Genomic DNA, 20,417 nt, shown 5'->3' with positions numbered 1-20,417 from the left:
ACAGTTAGAACTGGACATGGAACAACAGACTGGTTTCAAATAGGAAAAGGAGTACATTAAGGCTGTATATTGTCACCCTGCTTATTTAACTTATATGCAGAGTACATCATGAGAAACGCTGGACTGGAAGAAACACAAGCTGGAATCAAGATTGCCGGGAGAAATATCAATAACCTCAGATATGCAGATGACACCACCCTTATGGCAGAAAGTGAAGAGGAACTAAAAAGCCTCTTAATGAAAGTGAAAGTGGAGAGTGAAAAAGTTGGCTTAAAGCTCAACATTCAGAAAACAAAGATCATGGCGTCTGGTCCCATCACTTCATGGGAAATAGATAGGGAAACAGTGGAAACAGTGTCAGACTTTATTTTTCTGGGCTCCAAAATCACTGCAGATGGTGACTGCAGCCATGAAATTAAAAGACGCTTACTCCTTGGAAGGAAAGTTATGACTAACCTAGATAGCATATTCAAACGCAAAGACATTACTTTGCCAACAAAGGTTCGTCTAGTAAAGGCTATGGTTTTTCCATTGGCCATGTATGGATGTGAGAGTTGGACTGTGAAGAAGGCTGAGCGCAAAAGAATTGATGCTTTTGAACTGTGGTGTTGGAGAAGAGTCTTGAGAGTCCCTTGGACTGCAAGGAGATCCAACCAGTCCATTCTGAAGGAGATCAGCCCTGGGATTTCTTTGGAAGGAATGATGCTAAAGCTGAAACTCCAGTACTTTGGCCACCTCATGCGAAGAGTTGACTCATTGGAAAAGACTCTGATGCTGGGAGGGATTGGGGGCAAGAGGAGAAGGGGACGACAGAGGATGAGATGGCTGGATGGCATCACTGACTTGATGGATGTGAGTCTGAGTAAAATCCGGGAGTTGGTGATGGACAGGGAGGCCTGGCGTGCTGTGATTCATGGGGTTGCAAAGAGTCAGACACGACTGAGTGACTGATCTGATCTGATCTGATCAGTCATTAGAGAACAGCTATAAGGTAGGGGTGTGTGTGTGCGCGAGTGCGTGTGCACTTAGCCGCTCAGTTATGTCTGAGTTATAAGGTAGCATGAGAAATTTGGGGGCTTCCCAGGTGGTGCTAGTGGTAAAGAACCTACCTACCAATGTAGAAGACCTAACAGACATGGGTTCCATCCCTGGGTTGGGAAGATCCCCATGCAGGAGGGCATAGGAACCCACTCCAGTATTCTTGTCTAGAGAATCTCATGGACAGAGGAGCCTGGCAGGCTACAGCCCACAGGGCCACAAAGATTTGGATACAACTGAAGTGACTTAACACAAATACATGATAAATTCTATGAAGCAAAAGCAGAATCTGAAGTAGAAGCATCTACAGGGGATACTATGTCTAACCTAGCTTCCCTGAAGAAGCATTATTTAAAGCTGAATCATTTTGGATGAGTTAGAATGAACCATGCTGTCACTATGCATTATCTGCTAGATTCCAATAGACCATGAGAGACCCTGCTTTTAAAAAGCATCCTATATGATTAAAGAAACAACACGGGGACTAAATGCTGGCTCAGATTAATTGTAAGTGTGTTATACTGTACTGTAGTGAGTCTCTGTAGCTTTATTTCATGTTTCCTGTATGCAGTATTTCCTCCCCTACCCTTCACCCCTTCTTCAGTCTACCATGCAGACACTTCTTCAGGTGTCTGCTAGCATCTCTCAAATTTTAGAGCACATAAGAATCACCTGGGATGCTTGTAAAAACATGTAGACTCCTTGGCCCTTACCTCAGAGATTCTGATTCTTTAGGTCCAGGGTGGGGCTGGAGATTCTGCAGTTCTAGTAATCTGCCTGGGAAAATCTGAGGCTACCCATTCAGACACTGCCTCTTGAGTAGCCATGTCATATAGAAACTATACAAATCCTTCCCAGGACTTTCTACGTTGTTCTTAACCTGCTCTGCCAGGCTGAGCTTCTTGGAGCAACAGTGGCTTCTCTGCCTAGGTATGTGCAGCGTGTACCTTCAAACTGACTCACATCCATGCTCACGCTCTTCCCGTGGACCACTGTCCCTTTCTCTCCATTTCCCACCTTAGGTGTGATACGACAAGCCCACATGCAGACAGGGATGGGTATGCTGATGAGCAGTTCTGAGCAGAGTGGCCAGCAAAGTGCCCTCTATAAGGGAACCACAAGGAAAAAAGATTGAAGTCGATTTCTGAACGGATAAGTAGATCCGCTGTCTTCTACCTATTTCTTGATTTTTTTAAAAAAGGAATTATTCCAGTTTATATGGGAGTTTATTTCATGGAAAGAAACTTACAGGAGAATCACTGAACTTTAAAGAAAACTTTCAGTATTGCTTGCATTTACCTCCATGTTGTCATGTAGAAGAACCTTCAAGTTTAACAAACATTTAAGGGCCATGAGGACAGGGACCATGTCTTCCACATGAACATACCACACAATTCTCTAGGAAAGCGATGATTATTTAGATGATTTAAAAATACTCAAGTCTAAGAAGATGGAAATGAAACCAACGCATAAAAGTTGGGAGAGTAATTATATCATTAATTCAGTTCAGTTCAGTCACTCAGTCATGTCCGACTCTTTGCGACCTCATGAATCACAGCATGCCAGGCCTCCCTGTCCGTCACCAACTCCTGGAGTTCACTCAAACTCACGACCATCGAGTCAGTGATGCCATCCAGCCATCTCATCCTCTGTCATTCTCTTCTCCTCCTGCCCCCAATCCCTCCCAGCATCAGGGTCTTTTCCAATGAGTCAACTCTTCGCATGAGGTGGCCAAAGTACTGGAGTTTCAGCTTTAGCATCATTCCTTCCAAAGAACACCCAGGACCGATCTCCTTTAGAATGGACTGGTTGGATCTCCTTGCAGTCCAAGGGACTCTCAAGAGTCTTCTCCAACACCACAGTTCAAAAGCATCAATTCTTCGGCACTCAGCCTTCTTCACAGTCCAACTCTCACATCCATACATGACCACAGGAAAAACCATAGCCTTGACAAGATGGACCTTTGTTGGAAAAGTAATGTCTTTGCTTTTGAATATGCTATCTAGGTTAGTCATAACTTTCCTTCCAAGGAGTAAGCGTCTTTTAATTTCACGGCTGCAGTCACCATCTGCAGTGATTTTGGAGCCCCCCAAAATAAAGTCTGACACTGTTTCCACTGTTTCCCCATCTATTTCCCATGAAGTGATGGGACCAGATGCCATGATCTTCGTTTTCTGAATGTTGAGCTTTAAGTCAACTTTTTCACTCTCCTCTTTCACTTTCAAGAGGCTCTTTAGTTCCTCTTTAATTTCTGCCATTAGGGTGGTGTCATATGCATATCTGAGGTTATTGATATTTCTCCTGGCAATCTTGATTCCAGCTTGTGTTTCTTCCAGCCCAGCGTTTCTCATGATGTACTCTGCATAAAAGTTAAATAAGCAGGGTGACAATATACGACCTTGATGTACTCCTTTTCCTATTTGGAACCAGTCTTTTGTTCCATGTCCAGTTCTAACTGTTGCTTCCTGACCTGCATATAGGTTTCTCAAGAGGCAGGTCAGGTGGTCTGGTATTCCCATCTCTTTCAGAATTTTCCACAGTTTATTGTGATCCACACAGTCAAAGGCTTTGGCATAGTCAATAAAGCAGAAATAGATGTTTTTCTGGAACTCTCTTGCTTTTTCCATGATCCAGCGGATGTTAGCAATTTGATCTCTGGTTTCTCTGCCTTTTCTAAAACCAGCTTGAACATCTGGAAGTTCACGGTTCACATATTGCTGAAGCCTGGCTTGGAGAATTTTGAGCATTACTCTACTAGCGTGTGAGATGAGTGCAATTGTGCGGTAGTTTGAGCATTCTTTGGCATTGCCTTTCTTTGGGATTGGAATGAAAACTGTGGCCAGTCCTGTGGCCACTGCTGAGTTTTCCAAATTTATATCTTTAATTAGATAATATATATATAAAACACCTAGAATAAAATGTCCCTTCAATAAATATTAGTTTCTTCCTCTCTATTTCTTTCTTAATATCTAGAAGAGCTCTGTCCAATAGAACTTTCTGGAATGATGACTATATTCTATATCCACAGTGTTGAATATGGTACTTACCATGTTGGCTACTGAGCACTTCAAATGTGGCTGGTAAGACTGAGAAACTTAATTTTAAATTTTATATTATGTTAATAAATTTAAATAACCACATGAGGCTTATAGCTACTGTCTTGGAGAGAACAGGTCTAGAAGCTTGGCCCCTAAATATGTCTCTATCCATTGAACTGATTCTTTTTCCTGTAGATACATTTCCTATGCATGTGCTTAAGGTGAACAAGTGAAAAGGGCAACTGCCCCAAGTGCAGACCAAAAGGTGTGGGGAAAGAACAAAGACAGCTGGATCCAAATCAAAAAAAGAAGTTTCTGGGTTTTTTTTTTCGTTCTTTTTTTTTTTTGACTAGCTTCTCAAACTTTAATATGAATATCAATCACTGGAGTTCTTCTTAAAAACACAGATTTAATAAGTCTTCAGTGGGAACTTAAGATTCTGTGCTCATAAGCTTCCAGCTAATAACGATGCTTCTAGTCAATGGGTCACATTTCAAATAGCAAAGATCTAGATGGAGGTAGGCCCATGGGAGCAGTACCTAACTGCTATTGGCCCTACCGCTGAACCAGCTATTTCTTGTCTCAGGAGCTCCAGATTAAGTCAAAGGCATGCTCTGTTTTATCAAAGGAACCCCTCCACCCAGTCTTACAATGAACTATTAAGCACCTTCTATATCCTAGGAAGAATAATAACTTCTGAAAGGCACATATTATTCTCATTTAACAAATAATAAAAGAGTGGTTTCGATGGGTAATTTGACTTAACCAAAACTTAGGCAAGTACTAGCAGAGGTGGGCTTAGAACCCAGTTGCTTCTGAATTCAAAGCCTAGTCTCTCTCATTAGACTCTTGTTACACAAAGTGTGATGCAAAGTATGATGCACAATTGAACATCAGCTTCACTGGAAGCTTATTAGAAATGAAGACTCTCAGGATCCATTTCCAAACCTACTAAATCAGTATCTGCTTCTGTGAAGAAAGCTGAGCGCCGAAGAATTGATACTTTTGAACTGTGGTGTTGGAGAAGACTCTTGAGAGTCCGTTGGATTCTGCAAGGAGATCCAACCAGTCCATTCTGAAGGAGATCAGCCCTGGGATTTCTTTGGAAGGAATGACGCTAAAGCTGAAACTCCAGTACTTTGGCCACCTCATGCGAAGAGTTGGCTCATTGGAAAGGACTCTGATGCTGGGAGGGCTTGGGGGCAGGAGGAGAAGGGGACGACAGAGGATGAGATGGCTGGATGGCATCACTGACTCGATGGATGTGAGTTTGAGTGAACTCCGGGAGTTGGTGATGGACAGGGAGGCCTGGCGTGCTGTGATTCATGGGGTCGCAAAGAGTCGGACACGACTGAGCGACTGAACTGAACTGAGAAGATTTTTACCTACATTAATATTTGAGAAATACTATGATATTCCATCTTTTGCCTTTTAGAGCAAAATAACAATTGGAAAGGGATCGGCTGAGTGTTGCAGTTGAGAAATGGATTTAGATTGGCTAGATTGGATGGTGGACCAAATATTGATAGCTTTGCCTCTATTGCTAAATTCCTATTGCCTGATGGGCATATTTAAGCCAGTATGAAGCTGTTTTCTGGCAGATAAAGATTTTTCATTTCTAGATAAACTACAAATCCAGCAGATAAAAATATCAACAACACAGTTTTAACAGTGTTTATGGGAAAAACCACAAAAAGAAACAAACTTGTTTGCTGAAAACTAAATATACTAAATGGACTTCCCAGGTGGCTCAGTGGTAAAGAATCTGCCTGCCAATTCAGGAGATGTGGGTTTGATCCCTTTGTTGGGAAGATCCCTTAGAGAAGGAATTAGCTACCTACTCCAGTATTCTTGCCTGCAAGAGGAGCCTGGTGGGCTACAGTCCATGGGTTCGCAATAGAGTTAAACCCAACTCAGAAAATGCACTAAAATCATCAAATTCTTCCAAACTATTTCACCACTAGAACTGTTCAAAGAAACAAACAATTCTGCTTTCTCTCCGTTCGTGGATAATTCTGAAAAACCATCCAATTAAAAGTGAATAGTAGCCTAAATCACCAGGGTCTATTATTGTACAAAGTGACTCAAATTCATGCCTAACTGGCCAGTTCTATGACCAAGTGCTTGGTCATCCCATCTCCACAATACAGCAACTCTGTCCTCAGAGGGCTCTTACTTTTGGTTTCCTGCCCCTGGGATCAATCAGAAATGCCATTTATTAACCTCGCTCAATAACACCTCATACTCTCCAGCCCATTCTTTGGCTCCCAACTGAACCTCACTGCTAATTTGATTGCTTCTCTATGTCCCACAGTCCACATTATCTTTTGTCTCATTCCCTTCGCTTCTCACCAACCTTCATGCACACTGCCAGCCTTTCCTTTGTCTGTTTTATCCCCATTAAACTCCTCTATTGTCCTCCGCCCCAGAGTTATAGCTGTATCCGCAGCCAGTGACCTTCCACATCTAAAGTGCTCTACAAAAATCTCACTGGGAATATTATAAGAATATTATGATGGTTTTTAAATAGCTTTTATATAAATGATCTTCTTGGCAGTCAAATATCAATACGATGGATGATACTACTAAAGACTCTCAACATTTTTGTAACCTCTTTCCTCTCCTTCTCTCTCTCCCTCACTTTCCTGGGAGGGAAGACACAGTTCTGAAAATTCTGGAACAAATTTCCTCATCTCCACTATTATTTTTATCTCTGGAAACAAAGTTTCAAACAACAAAGTGTCTCACAGGGAAGTAAAATCATCATACTGCCAACACTTGCTGGATGTTCCTTTATTTTTCCATATTTTCCCTTAAACATCCTCAATAATGTAGACACCCATTCCCTGTGTCACTTGAATCAGGTCCCTTTGACATTTTAATTGTTTATTCCTCCTAATACTTTTAAAGACCAAGATTCCTTCTGTTTTTAACTTTAATTTTTTTTACAATGGGTCATATGTTCTTAGCCATTTTATTTAAAGTTTTGGTGAAATTAAACAAGAAGTTAGTTTCCTGTTCAGCAAATATTCACTCCTTCCTCCACTTTGAACTTGGCAATATGACTTGCTTTAGCCACTAGGGTGTTAGTGGATATGATGTGAGCAGGGGCTATATCTGGGCTTGTGTCTTGGGTGTGTCCTCTTTCATCACAGTGAAAATAACATACTTTGGGTATGTCCCACCCCCTGGGCCCCAGAATCAAATATGTGAAGCAGTAATACCCCAGCCAACTTGGCAATCTTCAGCCTGAAGCAGCTAGCTCAGCCAACCAGCAAACTCTTATGGAAGAAATAAATACTTACTGTTCTACATCATTGGTTTTGTGGTTGCTGGTTACACACCAAAAATTGACTGTTACGTGGAGTAACAGTAAATGGTAGACCAAACTCTACCATTTTCTAGTTGAGCTAGAATAACTATATCTGTAAGATGAGAGGTTTGCATCCATTGAAATCCAAGTTACTTAACAAGATTCAAAACTCATGATTTTTGAGTTTACCACTTCCCACGGTATATTTCCAGAAAACAGGTCTAAATATAACCACTATGAAATGAACACTAAAGAAGAATGGAGAGAAACAACATTCTAGAATCTCTCTAAATTTATTTTCCTAAAGCAGGAAGAAGGGTATTTATTTGGATGGTGTTGATCATAGAACTCAGAGGAGTCTGAGTTAAGAGAAGGGAAGAAGCATGGATATGGTCAGGAGAGGAGGTTTCCATGCCAACTGGCTACAGAATACAGAGAGGAGAACATGCTACCTTTTCACCAAGTCAACCTACAGGAGCTGGACTTACAGGTAACACACAGGCTCTACTCACTCGGAACCTCTAAAAACAGAGTGTTTTTCATACCTGTTATAAGACAGTATTCGGTATATAACGTGTGATGTGCTCAGTCAGTCGTGTCTGACTATTTTTCAACTCCATGGACTGTAGCCCTCCAGGCTCCCCTCCCTATGGAATTCTCCAGGCAAGAATACTGGAGTGGGTTGCCATGCCCTCCTTCAAGGGGATCTTCCCAACCCAGGAATCAAACCCATCTGTTACATCTTCTGCATTGGCAGGTGGGTTGTTTACCACTGAACCACCTGGGGAGCCCTCAATAGATAATGGGGAAGCATAAAATGACTGAGTGAAACATGGAAGCTACACAGTATTGAAATGGGGATTTTCCCTTCTTGTTTTTCTTTTTTTTTAATTTTTTTTTAAATTTTATTTTATTTTTAAACTTTACATAATTGTATTAGTTTTGCCAAATATCAAAATGAATCCACCACAGGTATACATGTGTTCCCCATCCTGAACCTTTCTCCCTCCTCCCTCCCCATACCATCCCTCTGGGTCGTCCCAGTGCACTAGCCCCAAGCATCCAGTATCGTGCGTCGAACCTGGACTGGCATCTCGTTTCATACATGATATTTTACATGTTTCAATGCCATTCTCCCAAATCTTCCCACCCTCTCCCTCTCCCACAGAGTCCATAAGACTGTTCTATACATCAGTGTCTCTTTTGCTGTCTCATACACAGGGTTATTGTTAGCATCTTTCTAAATTCCATATATATACGTTAGTATACTGTATTGGTGTTTTTCCTTCTGGCTTACTTCACTCTGTATAATAGGCTCCAGTTTCATCCACCTCATTAGAACTGATTCAAATGTATTCTTTTTAATGGCTGAGTAATACTCCATCATGTATATGTACCACAGCTTTCTTATCCATTCATCTGCTGATGGACATCTAGGTTGCTTCCATGTTTTTCCCCTCACTGATTTTAACTTTCAGATAAGGGATTCCTACTTGTCTGTACTATGTATCATTTAAGGTCTTAAACTATCATGACCTCATACAACAATGCGTTTATCTGAGACCTCCTTCATGCATAAGAACTTCAGTGATCCCTTCACTACTGGCTTCATTAATGTAAAACCACTTACAGAGTTTTAAGATCCCTTAACTTACTTTCCTTAGAAAAACAATGCAGAATTTCCTTTGAATATCTTTTGTACCTTTACTAGACAGCTGCTTAAAACTTTTCTTTGACCACAGATTTCCTCCTGTTGTTTGACTGCTATTTGCATGTATGCCAGGAAGTCATTTCTGCCAGAATCATATATTTCTAAAACCAAATTTGCTAATTGGCAAAATTAATACACTAACTTATACTGAAATTATTTTTGAGGAGGACTTAGTTAAAATTTGTCATGTAGGTAATATTTTAAAGAAGGAAATATTCTCATGCAACATGACTGAAATGCTCTGGGGAACTCTGAAATTGTTTCTTCATTAAAAAGAACTGAAATTATGTGAACAACTAGAATGTGAGACAGAAAAGAGGAAAACAAAGTACAGAACACTAGGGAATGAGAAAATAGACCACAAAAAGAACAGTGATTTGTTCAAGGTCACTCAGTGAATCAGGAACAAAGAGAAGGGTTAGACCTACGTCAATCTCAATGTGTACTCAATCTGCCATTTTTAATACACAATATATTTATAGTTCTGAGACATGGGGGAAGATATTAATATTTAATGTTCTCTTGGAGTCTAGCACATGTTACTTCATAAGTGTTTACTGAATAAAATAATAATAAACCCTCATTAACTAGAAGTTAACAAAGCATAATTTCACATACATAACCTCATTAAGATACTCACCAACACCTTGGGGGTTGATATTGCAATTCCTATCTTATTGATCAATTTAGGTCCAGAAAGAGTAAATGAATAGCTCAACAACACATTGCCATGAGAACTGGGATGGTTTAGCCATATTTAGCAAACTTCCCTAAAGATCCTGCTCTTAAGGAAGCTCAAAGAGGGTTTGGATTATGTACAAAAATGTTGAAGATAATTTTTAAAAATCCCTTTGAGGAATTCAAAATCAGATATTAAAATTGATATTTAGAGTATGCATCTTGTGTGACTTGGTCAGGTGGGATGGGAGGGGGGAGGGAGGCTCCAAAGGGAGAAGATACATCTGTTTATTTATATATCTATATCTATATATATATATATCAATAACCTTAGATATGCAGATGACACCACCCTAATGACAGAAAGTAAAGAGGAATTAAAGAACCTCTTGATGAAGGTGAAAGAGGAGAGTAAAAAAGCTGGCTTAAAACTCAACATTCAAAACACTAAGATCATGGCATCCAGTCCTATCACTTCATGGCAAATAGATGGGGAAAAAAGTGCAAACAGTGAGAGACTTTATTTTATGGACTCCAAAATCACTGCTGATGGTGGCTGCAACCATGAAATTAAAAGACACTTGCTCCTTGGAAGGAAAGCTATGACAAACCTAGACAGTGTATTAAAAAGCAGAGACATCACTTAGCTGACAAAGGTCTGTATAATCAATGCTATGATTTTTCCAGCAGTCATGTATAGATGTGAGAATTGGATCATAAAAAAAGACTAAGTGCTGAAGAATTGATGCTTTTGAACTGTGGTGCTGGAGGAGACTCCAGAGAGTCCCTTAGAGAATATGGCAATCAAACCAGTCAATTCTAAAGGAAATCAACTCTGAATACTCATTGGAAGGACTGATGCTGAAGCTGAAGCTCTAATACTTTGGCCACCTGATGCAAAGAGCTGACTCACTGGAAAAGACCCTAATGCTTAGAAAGATTGAGGGCAGGAGGAGACGGGAGTGACATAGGATGAGATGATTGGATGGCATCATCAACTCAATGAACATGAGTTTAAGCAAACTCTGGGATATAGTGAAGGACAGGAAAGCCTGTCCATGGGGTCACAGAGTCGGACATGACTGAGCGACTGAACAACAACAATATAGAACCTAAAGGGCTAAGGTGGGGAGGGAGGTGGGAGGGGGATTCAGCATGGGGGGATCCTGAATCCTACACTTGTATACCTATGGCCAATTCATGCTGATATATGGCAAAAAATTACAATATTGTAATTATCCTCCAATTAAAATAAATCAATATTAAAAGTACTCCTAAAACCAAAAAAGAAAAAAAAAATCCAACAACAATATATATAATTATGACTGACCCACACTCTTGCATGGCAGAAAACATCACACTAATGCAATTATCTTCCAATTAAGAAATGCATTTTTAAAATATCAAAGAATTGATATTTAAGAGAACAAGAACACTTCAATTAATTTGTTATATTTGGCCGATTTTACTAGCTAATTAGTTGGGATACCAATCCAGCATGTCTGTTCAAAATTCTTAGATTCTTACTGGTAAATTATTTGTACATGAAGGCACTGGAGGTTAGTCATGAGAACCCTAAAGAAGACTCTGAAATAATATGGATCTACTGCAAGTAAGCAGTCCTACTTACAAAACCAAGTCTCTGGGCTCCATGTCTACTTCAAAGCATGCTCATCTGGTTTGGATGATGTCAATGGATATAGTAAAGAGATTTACTATAATAAAGACAGAGAATCCTTTTATATATGTATTACATATAATATATACAGTAATGCATACAATTATATGTGTGTGTGTGTGCACATGCGCATCCCTCTCCCAAGGGTGTTGAAGCCTCTGTGACAAATTGTCTTCCATCCAAAACTGCATGTTGCCAAGCGCTAAGTGAGAAAACTTTGTTCTTAAGCTTAGAGGTAGCAAAGGAGGGAGGGAAGGTAGAAACAAGCAGTCACTAGATCAGAGTTAAGTAAGGCCTCACACTCTACAGCCAGGACACCCAGGTTCCTTCTTGGCTCGGCTTCTTCCTATGCAATTCTGAGACAGTTACTTAATCTCTTTATTACTCAGTTTTCTCATCTGTAAAATGGAGAAATGAATAGTACCTGTCTCATAAGGTGGTTATGAGGATTAATTGAGTTAATATTTGTTAAACACTTAAAACAATGTCAGGTATACAGTAATCCAGATATTTGTTGTTGTTTAGTCATTAAGTCATGTTCAACTCTTTTGTGACCCCACGGACTGTAGCCCACCAGGCACATCTATCCTGGGATTTTCCAGGCAAGAATATTGGAGTGGGCTGCCATTGCCTTCTCCAGGGGATCTTCCTGACCCAGGGATTGAACCCACATCTCTTGCATTGGTAGGCAGATTCCTTACCACTGGATGTCCAATCCAGATACAAATCTTTGATAAAGAAAGGAAAGCAGAAAGAGTGACAGAGAGAATAGGAACATTATGTGTCTTTAATAATTGCTTTGCTTTCTTCCAACAGAGTCCTTTACTTTCCACAACTGGAGCCACTTGATTCCTACCAGTAAGCTTAACCCCATTTCCAGCATGACCCCAAATGACTCTTGTTCGGAGAGATTTAAGAAGCCCTAGTTCAGTACTTCAGGTGATTCAGCATTAAGTCAAGCTTGCTGTTATTCTTGTCCTGACCCTGTGTCCCAGTTTTAATCACTTGTCCCTGTAACCAAGTCCCAACCTTGTTCTGGCACCCTTCTCCCCTGCGGCCCAGTCTGGCTTGCAGAATCTGCTCAGGACTTTCAGTTCCTCCAAGGCAGGCATCTCCCGAAGGACAGCCTTTAGACTAGACATATTTTGGTTGGTACATGTAGAGTTTGAACTTCTGCTGAGAGTTAGTTGCCTGCAAAACTGTATAATAAAATTCAAATTTCTGACTTCTCTTGAAAAATGGAATGATCTGGGAACTCTTGATCCCATTTCCCTTTGGGACCCACCCAGTGGAGCCAAGTTGCTGCTACATCCCCCCACATTTGGAAAGTCATGTGCTTTCTATTCCCTACTCTCCCCCTGCTTCCTGATCCATCTGTTTCTGTGATTTGCTTGGTCCTTGTGGGCATTAGAGGTTAGGGTCTAAGACTGAGAATAGCCAGTACTTACCAAGCACTTTGTACTCATTTAATCAAAGAGCAGGTTGTATTTGTTCTTGTCCTTTATGCCTGCAGCCCTTCGCATTGCCTCAAACCTTTTATCTGCAGGCATCTGAATCTGTCCCGTCTTCCTAAAGTACTCTCCTCTACCGTATCAGTTAGGGCCACTCACGAAGCTCTGTTAGACTTCCACAAGTCACCACTCACCCACATTGCGCTTTGCACCACTTTCCAGTCACTCCCACCCAGCCAGACTCTGTCGTTGAGAATTTTGGCCATCATAGTGGTTATATTGCAGAATAAGAACCTGGGGCTTTTCTGACCTGCCTGTTCCTATTATCTCATGCTCCATGTTTCTATAAAACCATACATCTTACTGTATATTATATATAGATAGATATAGATAGACTTTGCCTTCACAAAGTTTTGCTTCAATTCTTATTAGGAGCTTAGCAAAATCCATCAAATGTTTATTGATCCTATATTATATCCAGATTACCCAGATTCTATCATAGAAATTGATTTGGGTATACCTTTACCAAGAAACCTGAAAAGTTCATCAATCTCTTTTCAGTGAACACCTAAGAAACTAATATTATTTGATCATAATCGGCTTGTTTTTTTCTCATGATGGACCCTTGTGTTTTACAAAACAATGGATGAAAGAGGAAAATATCAGTATGCCTAAGCTGTGAGTTAGCAAATTTCAAAAGAAAATGCACAAAACTCATGCTATACATCATTTCATGAGATTATCTGGATTGGTTGAAACTGAATATGTACTGTATTTTAAATTCTGTTGATTAAGTTCTACCAGTTTTTAAAGATAGTCTAATAAAAATGTTACTTACATAAGGAATCGTGTCCAAAGTGTCTGTGTTGACAATTATAGGAGCAGGGCTGGCCTAAAAAAGAGAAGTAGAAAAAAATTTTAAATAACAAGTAGTCTATTCCGAGATAGGATCTGTTAACTTATTTAACCAAGAGCTCAACAGTATTTCTTGAGAACCTGCATAGGTACTATGTCAGGTGCTAGGGGGATAAATGAAATGACTCAGAGTTCCCTTCACCCTCCTTCCTTCAAATATTTGTTTGCTACATTGACCATATAATAAAATGAAGTAAGCACAGAACTGAAAAGGCAAGGACGTGAGGATTTGTGCAGTGTTTTAAGAGGCAATGACTTCTAATAACTTTGGCAAGGAGTTAAACATTTCTTTATGAAACGGCTGTGCTAAAGGATTTTGATTTTTTCTCTCATGGAAGCAAAATTAAACCTAACATTATAACTCTTTTCTTTAAACTGGCTTTTGTGAGGACATTGTATACAATGCAAAATAGAAGCTTCCACTTTTTGACATTTTACATACATTCACCTATTTTGCATGCTGTGTCATATTTTTTTTCTTTATCATTTATGTACCTTTGAAAATCTGCTTTAGAAACCCTTAGGTAGAAAATTAAAAATTAGTCAAACATGGCAGAAAATCGTATTAGATATGCTAAAGTTCTTTTTAAAAAAAAAAAAAAAAAAACTACAAAATGCAGCCATTCCTTTTAAAGATGAGTAGGAATCTGTATAAAACTGATGTAGGAGTGCTACAAGCCAAGTCATTAGAAAATAAGAGATTGCAATCTATTTGCATCGGCCAATCTGACTTCATGAATATTGAGCAGATCTATTTTCTAGTTTCTAGACTTTTCACAGCAACTTTTCCTTCATCCCCCAAAGGATCTTTAATCTTCCCAAATTGCAGATTTCATTTAGATAGAGGAAATGGCCTCACCATGATTAATCGGGAGCTGTCCTAGACGACACGGTAGTTTGCCCAAGTGCTCAACTTTGGGGACATTTCATTAACTGTGCCCTCTGGAGTTAACAAGAGTTAACAGCTTTCTAATGTCAATCTATGCCTATGGGATCCTAATCGAAAGACAAAACAAATGCAATCCGGCAGATTTTATAGAACAGAGTTCCAAGTTTTAACTAAAATCATTGGTCGTTGAAAACATGACCCTGCTTCACATGTCTACACAGTGGGTCAACTGAATATTCATGGTTTATTTGTTAACTCCTAAAAACAAGTACTTTGTGGATAAACATAGGCTTTGGAGAAAGTCTCCACTGGAACCTACCCCAAAACTGTTAAGAAGTCTGTAGCATAGGGAGATGAACATGAGGTTTGGAGTCAGAAGACCTGGGCTTGGGTTTGTTTTAACAACTTCCTGATTATATGATTTGGGGGCTCAGCAACTTCTTGGTCATCTGATCTGGGGGCAAGCCCACTAACTCTCTTTGCCTCATTTTCCTCCTCTGTAGAATGGAAATAAAAATAATCACTTTCTAAAAAGGTTGTCTGAAGAATAAATGAGGTGATATATTTGAATGGGCTTTGTAAACGTAAATTTCACAATCAATATTAAATATTGTTACTAGCTAATGCCCTTAAAAATGGACTGTCATAAGGATATAATGTTCCTGGATGGTTTGTGCACTGTTTCTGCCCCTGTAATCTCAATGCTATGCTAGTGGCACAGTTGCACTAAAGAGAACTAATTAGGTCGTGAAAATCACCATTTATTAAATACATATTACTTGTCCATTTATAATAATATGCATATATATCCTCATATAATCTCCAGAAAACCATACTGATGAGGCATTATTGTTAATATCCCTATGATACAGATGAGAAAACCGAGGTTCAGAGAAAATGAGAGCTGAGCTTTCACAGCAGCCTTTCTGACCTCAAAATCCATTTTTGCACACTAGACTGTTCTATGAGTCCATTACCTAGGGGTCTCTACCACTGGAGTTCTACAGTTATTTGAGGTCTCTAACTAGACCAGCCAGTAAGACCCAGGCAAATTAAAGACTGCCTTGAAGGTAGGAAAGGCTGCAGGGTCTTGCATAGCAGATGTTGAAAGCCACCTGGTAATTCCTTGATGGTTTCTGGTTTTTTGTTTTGATATTTCTTCTATGCTTTCTAATTGGCTCCTGGGACTCCCAAAAGATTTGCATCTTGTCTCCTTGACTAGACTACTGAAAACATTCTGACTATCATACGCAGTACTTGTATTTCTCCTTGTTACCTACTATACTTTGATCAAAAAATATGCTTTGGTTTGATTTGGGACTTTCAACTCATTTTACCCTCTTATAAATTGCATTCATGTGGTCTGAAAATAAATCTTACACATAGATCCATTCCCTATACAGCGCCATTTATCACTTTTGCATGTTTCTGTTGCTATTTTCCATTTCATGTATGTAAATTTGGTCTTTCCAGTTAGACACTTGCAACCACAAGGATTATTTATTTTCCTAGAATTTTTCACAGCACCTGGGTACACAGAAAGAGCTCAGTAAATACTTAGGAAATATTGACTAAGTGAAGCTATAAAGTATAGTACATAGGAAATATCTCTTTGTGAGATTTGGAAAGCATTTCTGAGATAATCTTATGTTACCAACAAAACTGTGATGACTTTCTAATATCTACTATCATCTTCTTTTTTAACCAGTCATTAACACTCAATTATCCAGTTTTTTGAAATAATAATTAGTTCATAAATGCAGGATGTAAAGTCTGTGAACCCCAATCTGTATAATGTGAAAAGCTCATTGTTCCTTCTTGGTGCTAAAAAGATCTAGAAGTGCAGTTAATTCCTACATCTATGACAGTCACTAAAAATGCATGAACAAATGTTTGTGGGTTGTGTGAGCACACACATACATCACGTACATCTGACACTGGCAACTCCCTGATGTGAGTGCCAAGGAGACGCCAGGGTGGGCTCTTCTGAATAGCACAATACCCCCACTGAGCTGCTACATGAGGCTTTCTGAAAATCCCACTGCTCTGCTACAGAAGCCTCAGAGCGCTCCCCAGACCATTTTCTCAGAAGCTTCTTATAGTCTGCTGGGTGCTCAATGGCACACAGTAGCAGAGAATGAGTGCCCCAGGTGGGAGCAGAACAGAGTCCAGGAGAATTCTAGGTATGGTCCACAAATATGCTTCTCTCATCAGATGTTGCGTTGGCTTGTCCTGCTGCCTGTTTCTTTTCTCACCTTCGAGACCATGTGAGTCTGTGCCTAGTTTGGTTTCTGCATGTGAAAACCAGGTCCCCAGGTACTTTGATAGGTAAAGTACTAAGCATCATCTCCACACTGCCTTGCCATACACACCTTCTCTCTCCATACTGCATGTCCTCTTTAGTGAAACCCCTAAATCAAATGGATGATTTAGCAGATTTCAGCATTTCCCTTCAAGTTGCTGATTTCCATTAACTGGAGAGAGTTATCAGTATCACATATGATAAAAGAAGACCTTTAAATCAGAAGCTTAAAGGTTTGTCTGAATGTAAACATAAAGGCTTACGAAAATGAATCTCACTTGGGCAACCCAAACTATAAGACAAGAAGGGCTTGCCTTTTATATTACATTCTCTGCTGCTGCTGCTGCTGCTAAGTCACTTCAGTCATGTCCGACTCTGTGCGACCCCATAAACGGCAGCCCACCAGGCTCCCCCGTCCCTGGGATTCTCCAGGTAAGAACACTGGAGTGGGTTGCCATTTCCTTCTCCAGTGCATGAAAGTGAAGGAAAAAGCCAGTTTACAGGAAGAGGGAAGAATAAAGCTAATCAGAGGGAAGACAGAAGCAAGCAGAGAAAATACTGATATAATCCAAATTAACAGATCAAGTTATTCATAAATTCCTGCCACCTTCCTGTCCTTGAATCCCATGGGATAGTCAAATAGTACATCATTAACTTTTCTCATGATAGTAAATGAAAAACTAAACCTCTATTGTTTGCCACCAAGATAATGTAACTAATAAAGAGTCTTACATTAGGAATGCACATTTTCAAAGGGGTTCATTAATTCCAACTGATGCTATATTTGTTAAGTGCCAGAGTGTGAAATACCGTGACATAAATGGGCAGGTGGTCACCAAACCAGAGGAAGCCTCTTCAAGCAAGGTACTGGCAGGGGTGGTAGAGAAGCTGGTCAAATAACACAGTCTGTGAGGCTTATTGCTGACAAGCACAGGCTAACCAGTGGGAAGGTCAGAAGACTGAATCCAGGCCTATACCTAAACTATTTTTTAAGTTTTTATTTGTTTGTTTTTTAATGTGGACCATTTTTTAATGTCTTTTATTGAATTTGTTACAATATATATATATATTTTTCCTTCTGGCCACAAGGCATATGGGATCTTAGTTCCCTGACGAGGGATTGAACCCATATCCCCTGCATAGGAAGATAAAAGTATTAACCACTGGACTACCAGGGAAGCCCTTATAACTAAACTTTTAAGAAGCAAACTAGAAACGAAGAGAAACCCACACAGCTAAGTGACCTAAATACACTAGGAACTGAATAAAAACATTGATAGGCCTAGGAATCGTGCAGGGATTTCAAGTGACCTGGAACATGCAAGCAGAAGGCAGCTGGCTGTCAGTAGGCCAAATTAAACAGGAGGTAAAATATGGCAAGAATAACTCATGAGCTGTTTTGGGGGCTCAGAATCTTTGGCTTATCTTCCCAGACTTAAAGAACAAGGCTCCTGAAGAGGCAAGAAGTAACACAGGCTCTATCTACAGTGTCGCATGAAGACTAAAATGGAAGCCACTGAAATTTTAAAACGAGTCCATTTGTGTGTGTATATGACTTCAGTAAGACAAGGAGACATCTCAGAAGCTCAAGGTAACTATTAGCTGGCATAGATGGCCTGCTCCAAGATATCACAGTAATTGTCTTTTAGCTTCATAATCATAAAGAGGGCTGCCATCTGGGTGAACCCTAATCAGATCATGTCCTGATTCCAACCAGGGAAATAGAACATGGGGGTTACTACCCACATACCCCATCAGGCCTGAAATAAGAGGTCTGCCATTAAATATTGAATTGGTACGCAAAAAGCCAAACTCAGGATAATTTTATTTTTATTAGGTTTTCTTCCTAATCCTCTATCATGTTGGCCCATTTTGGAAATTTGAAAATGTGATGTGGTTGGGGGTGGGAGGACTCCTGCCTCAGTTCACTGCCTCTAGCTCTCTGCTTTCCTGGAATCCTTTCTTTTCTCCCTTGAAAGATCTGCAGTTGCTTGGTTGAGCATCATCACTACCTGGAATCTTGAGGTAGTGATAATCTTTCAAGTAGATCTTTCAAATCCTGGTATGTCTTTCAAGTAAGATTAGGACCCTGCCAATAACTAGGGGTGTGCAACTCCCCCCAACAGACTGCAGGAAAGAAGGAGAGAAAAGAAAGGGTTCCAGGAAAGCAGATAACTAGAGGCAGTAAACCGAAGCAGGAGTCCATCCCACCCTCAACCACATCACATTTTTAAATTTCCAGAATGGGCCAACATAATAGAGGAACAGGAAGAAACCCCATTACAACCAGTTACCTGATACAGTAACACTGGGATGGACAATACTACAGGCAAGCACTTTACTACACTTATTTATATTAATTAATTACTTAATCATCAAATAACCCAATGAGACACTCTTGTTTTCCATTTACAGGTGAGAAAATACAGGTTAGGTAACTTTTCCAAAGCCATAAATAAATCCATCTTCAAACCCAAATAACCTGACAGTCTGGCTCAGAGTTTCTGCTCTTTTTTTCTAAACTATATAATTTTATTTTTTAACCATTAAAAAATTGAAGTGCAGTTAATTTACAATGTTATGTTAGTTTCAGGTGTACAGAAGGTGATTCAATTATGCATATCTACATACATATGTGCAATATTCTTTGCCATTATAGGTTATCACAAAATACTGAATATCGCTCCCTGTACTATACAGTAGGTACTTGCTTTTTATCTATTTTATATATAGTAGTGTGTGTGTGTGTGTGTGTATGTGTTTTAACCCTCCCCCCTCACCCAGAATCCATGCTCTTGACAATCATGCTCTGCTGCTGCTGCTGCTAAGTCGCTTCAGTCGTGTCTGACTCTGTGCGACCCCATAGATGGCAGCCCACTGGGCTCTGCCGTCCCTGGGATTCTCCAGGCAAGAATATCGGAGTGGGTTGCCATTTCCTTCTCTGATGCATGAAAGTGAAAAATGAGAGTGAAGTCGCTCAGTCGTGTCCGACTCTTCGCGACCCCATGGACTGCAGCCTACCAGGCTCCTCCGTCCACGGGATTTTCCAGGCAAGAGTACTGGAGTGGGGTGCCATTGCCTTCTCCAAATCATGCTCTGCTACCGTTCAGAATGGGAACAAACTTTACCAGAACTCTTTGGATTCTAATGATGACTACTCACCAACAACTCAGAGGCTAGATGAAAGCCAAATTAGACATTCACCTTGATCTGGGATGGTTCCAGAACCCTGCCCTCCTCACTCCAGCCCAGTCAGTGAGCCCTAGTGCATTGTATGAACAAGACTGTAGATGCCTCAGTAGAAGGCTAAGCGTAGGCACACTCAGGCTGACTGAATCAGGATCTTTTTAAGTTCCAAAGAAAATCACCGCTAAACAACTGATTGAAGACATATTGATGGTTAC

The 20,417-nt window shown here is 40.0% G+C and overlaps 1 protein-coding gene across 15 annotated transcripts in view; it reads right to left on the bottom strand.

Moving 5' to 3' along the window:
- Positions 1 to 20,417, bottom strand: part of DLG2 (discs large MAGUK scaffold protein 2) — a 2,323,126-nt gene that overhangs the window by 865,304 nt on the left and 1,437,405 nt on the right. For all 15 annotated transcript variants that reach the window (XM_059883216.1, XM_059883213.1, XM_059883215.1 and 12 more), the window contains one exon: positions 13,746 to 13,799. In XM_059883216.1, the coding sequence (XP_059739199.1) occupies positions 13,746 to 13,799 (54 nt within the window). The remainder of the gene's footprint in view (positions 1 to 13,745; positions 13,800 to 20,417) is intronic.

Source organism: Bos taurus, chromosome 29 (assembly GCF_002263795.3).
Source record: "Bos taurus isolate L1 Dominette 01449 registration number 42190680 breed Hereford chromosome 29, ARS-UCD2.0, whole genome shotgun sequence".
In the NCBI taxonomy this organism is placed as follows: Eukaryota; Metazoa; Chordata; class Mammalia; order Artiodactyla; family Bovidae; genus Bos; species Bos taurus.
This window is presented reverse-complemented; position numbering and strand designations above follow the sequence as displayed.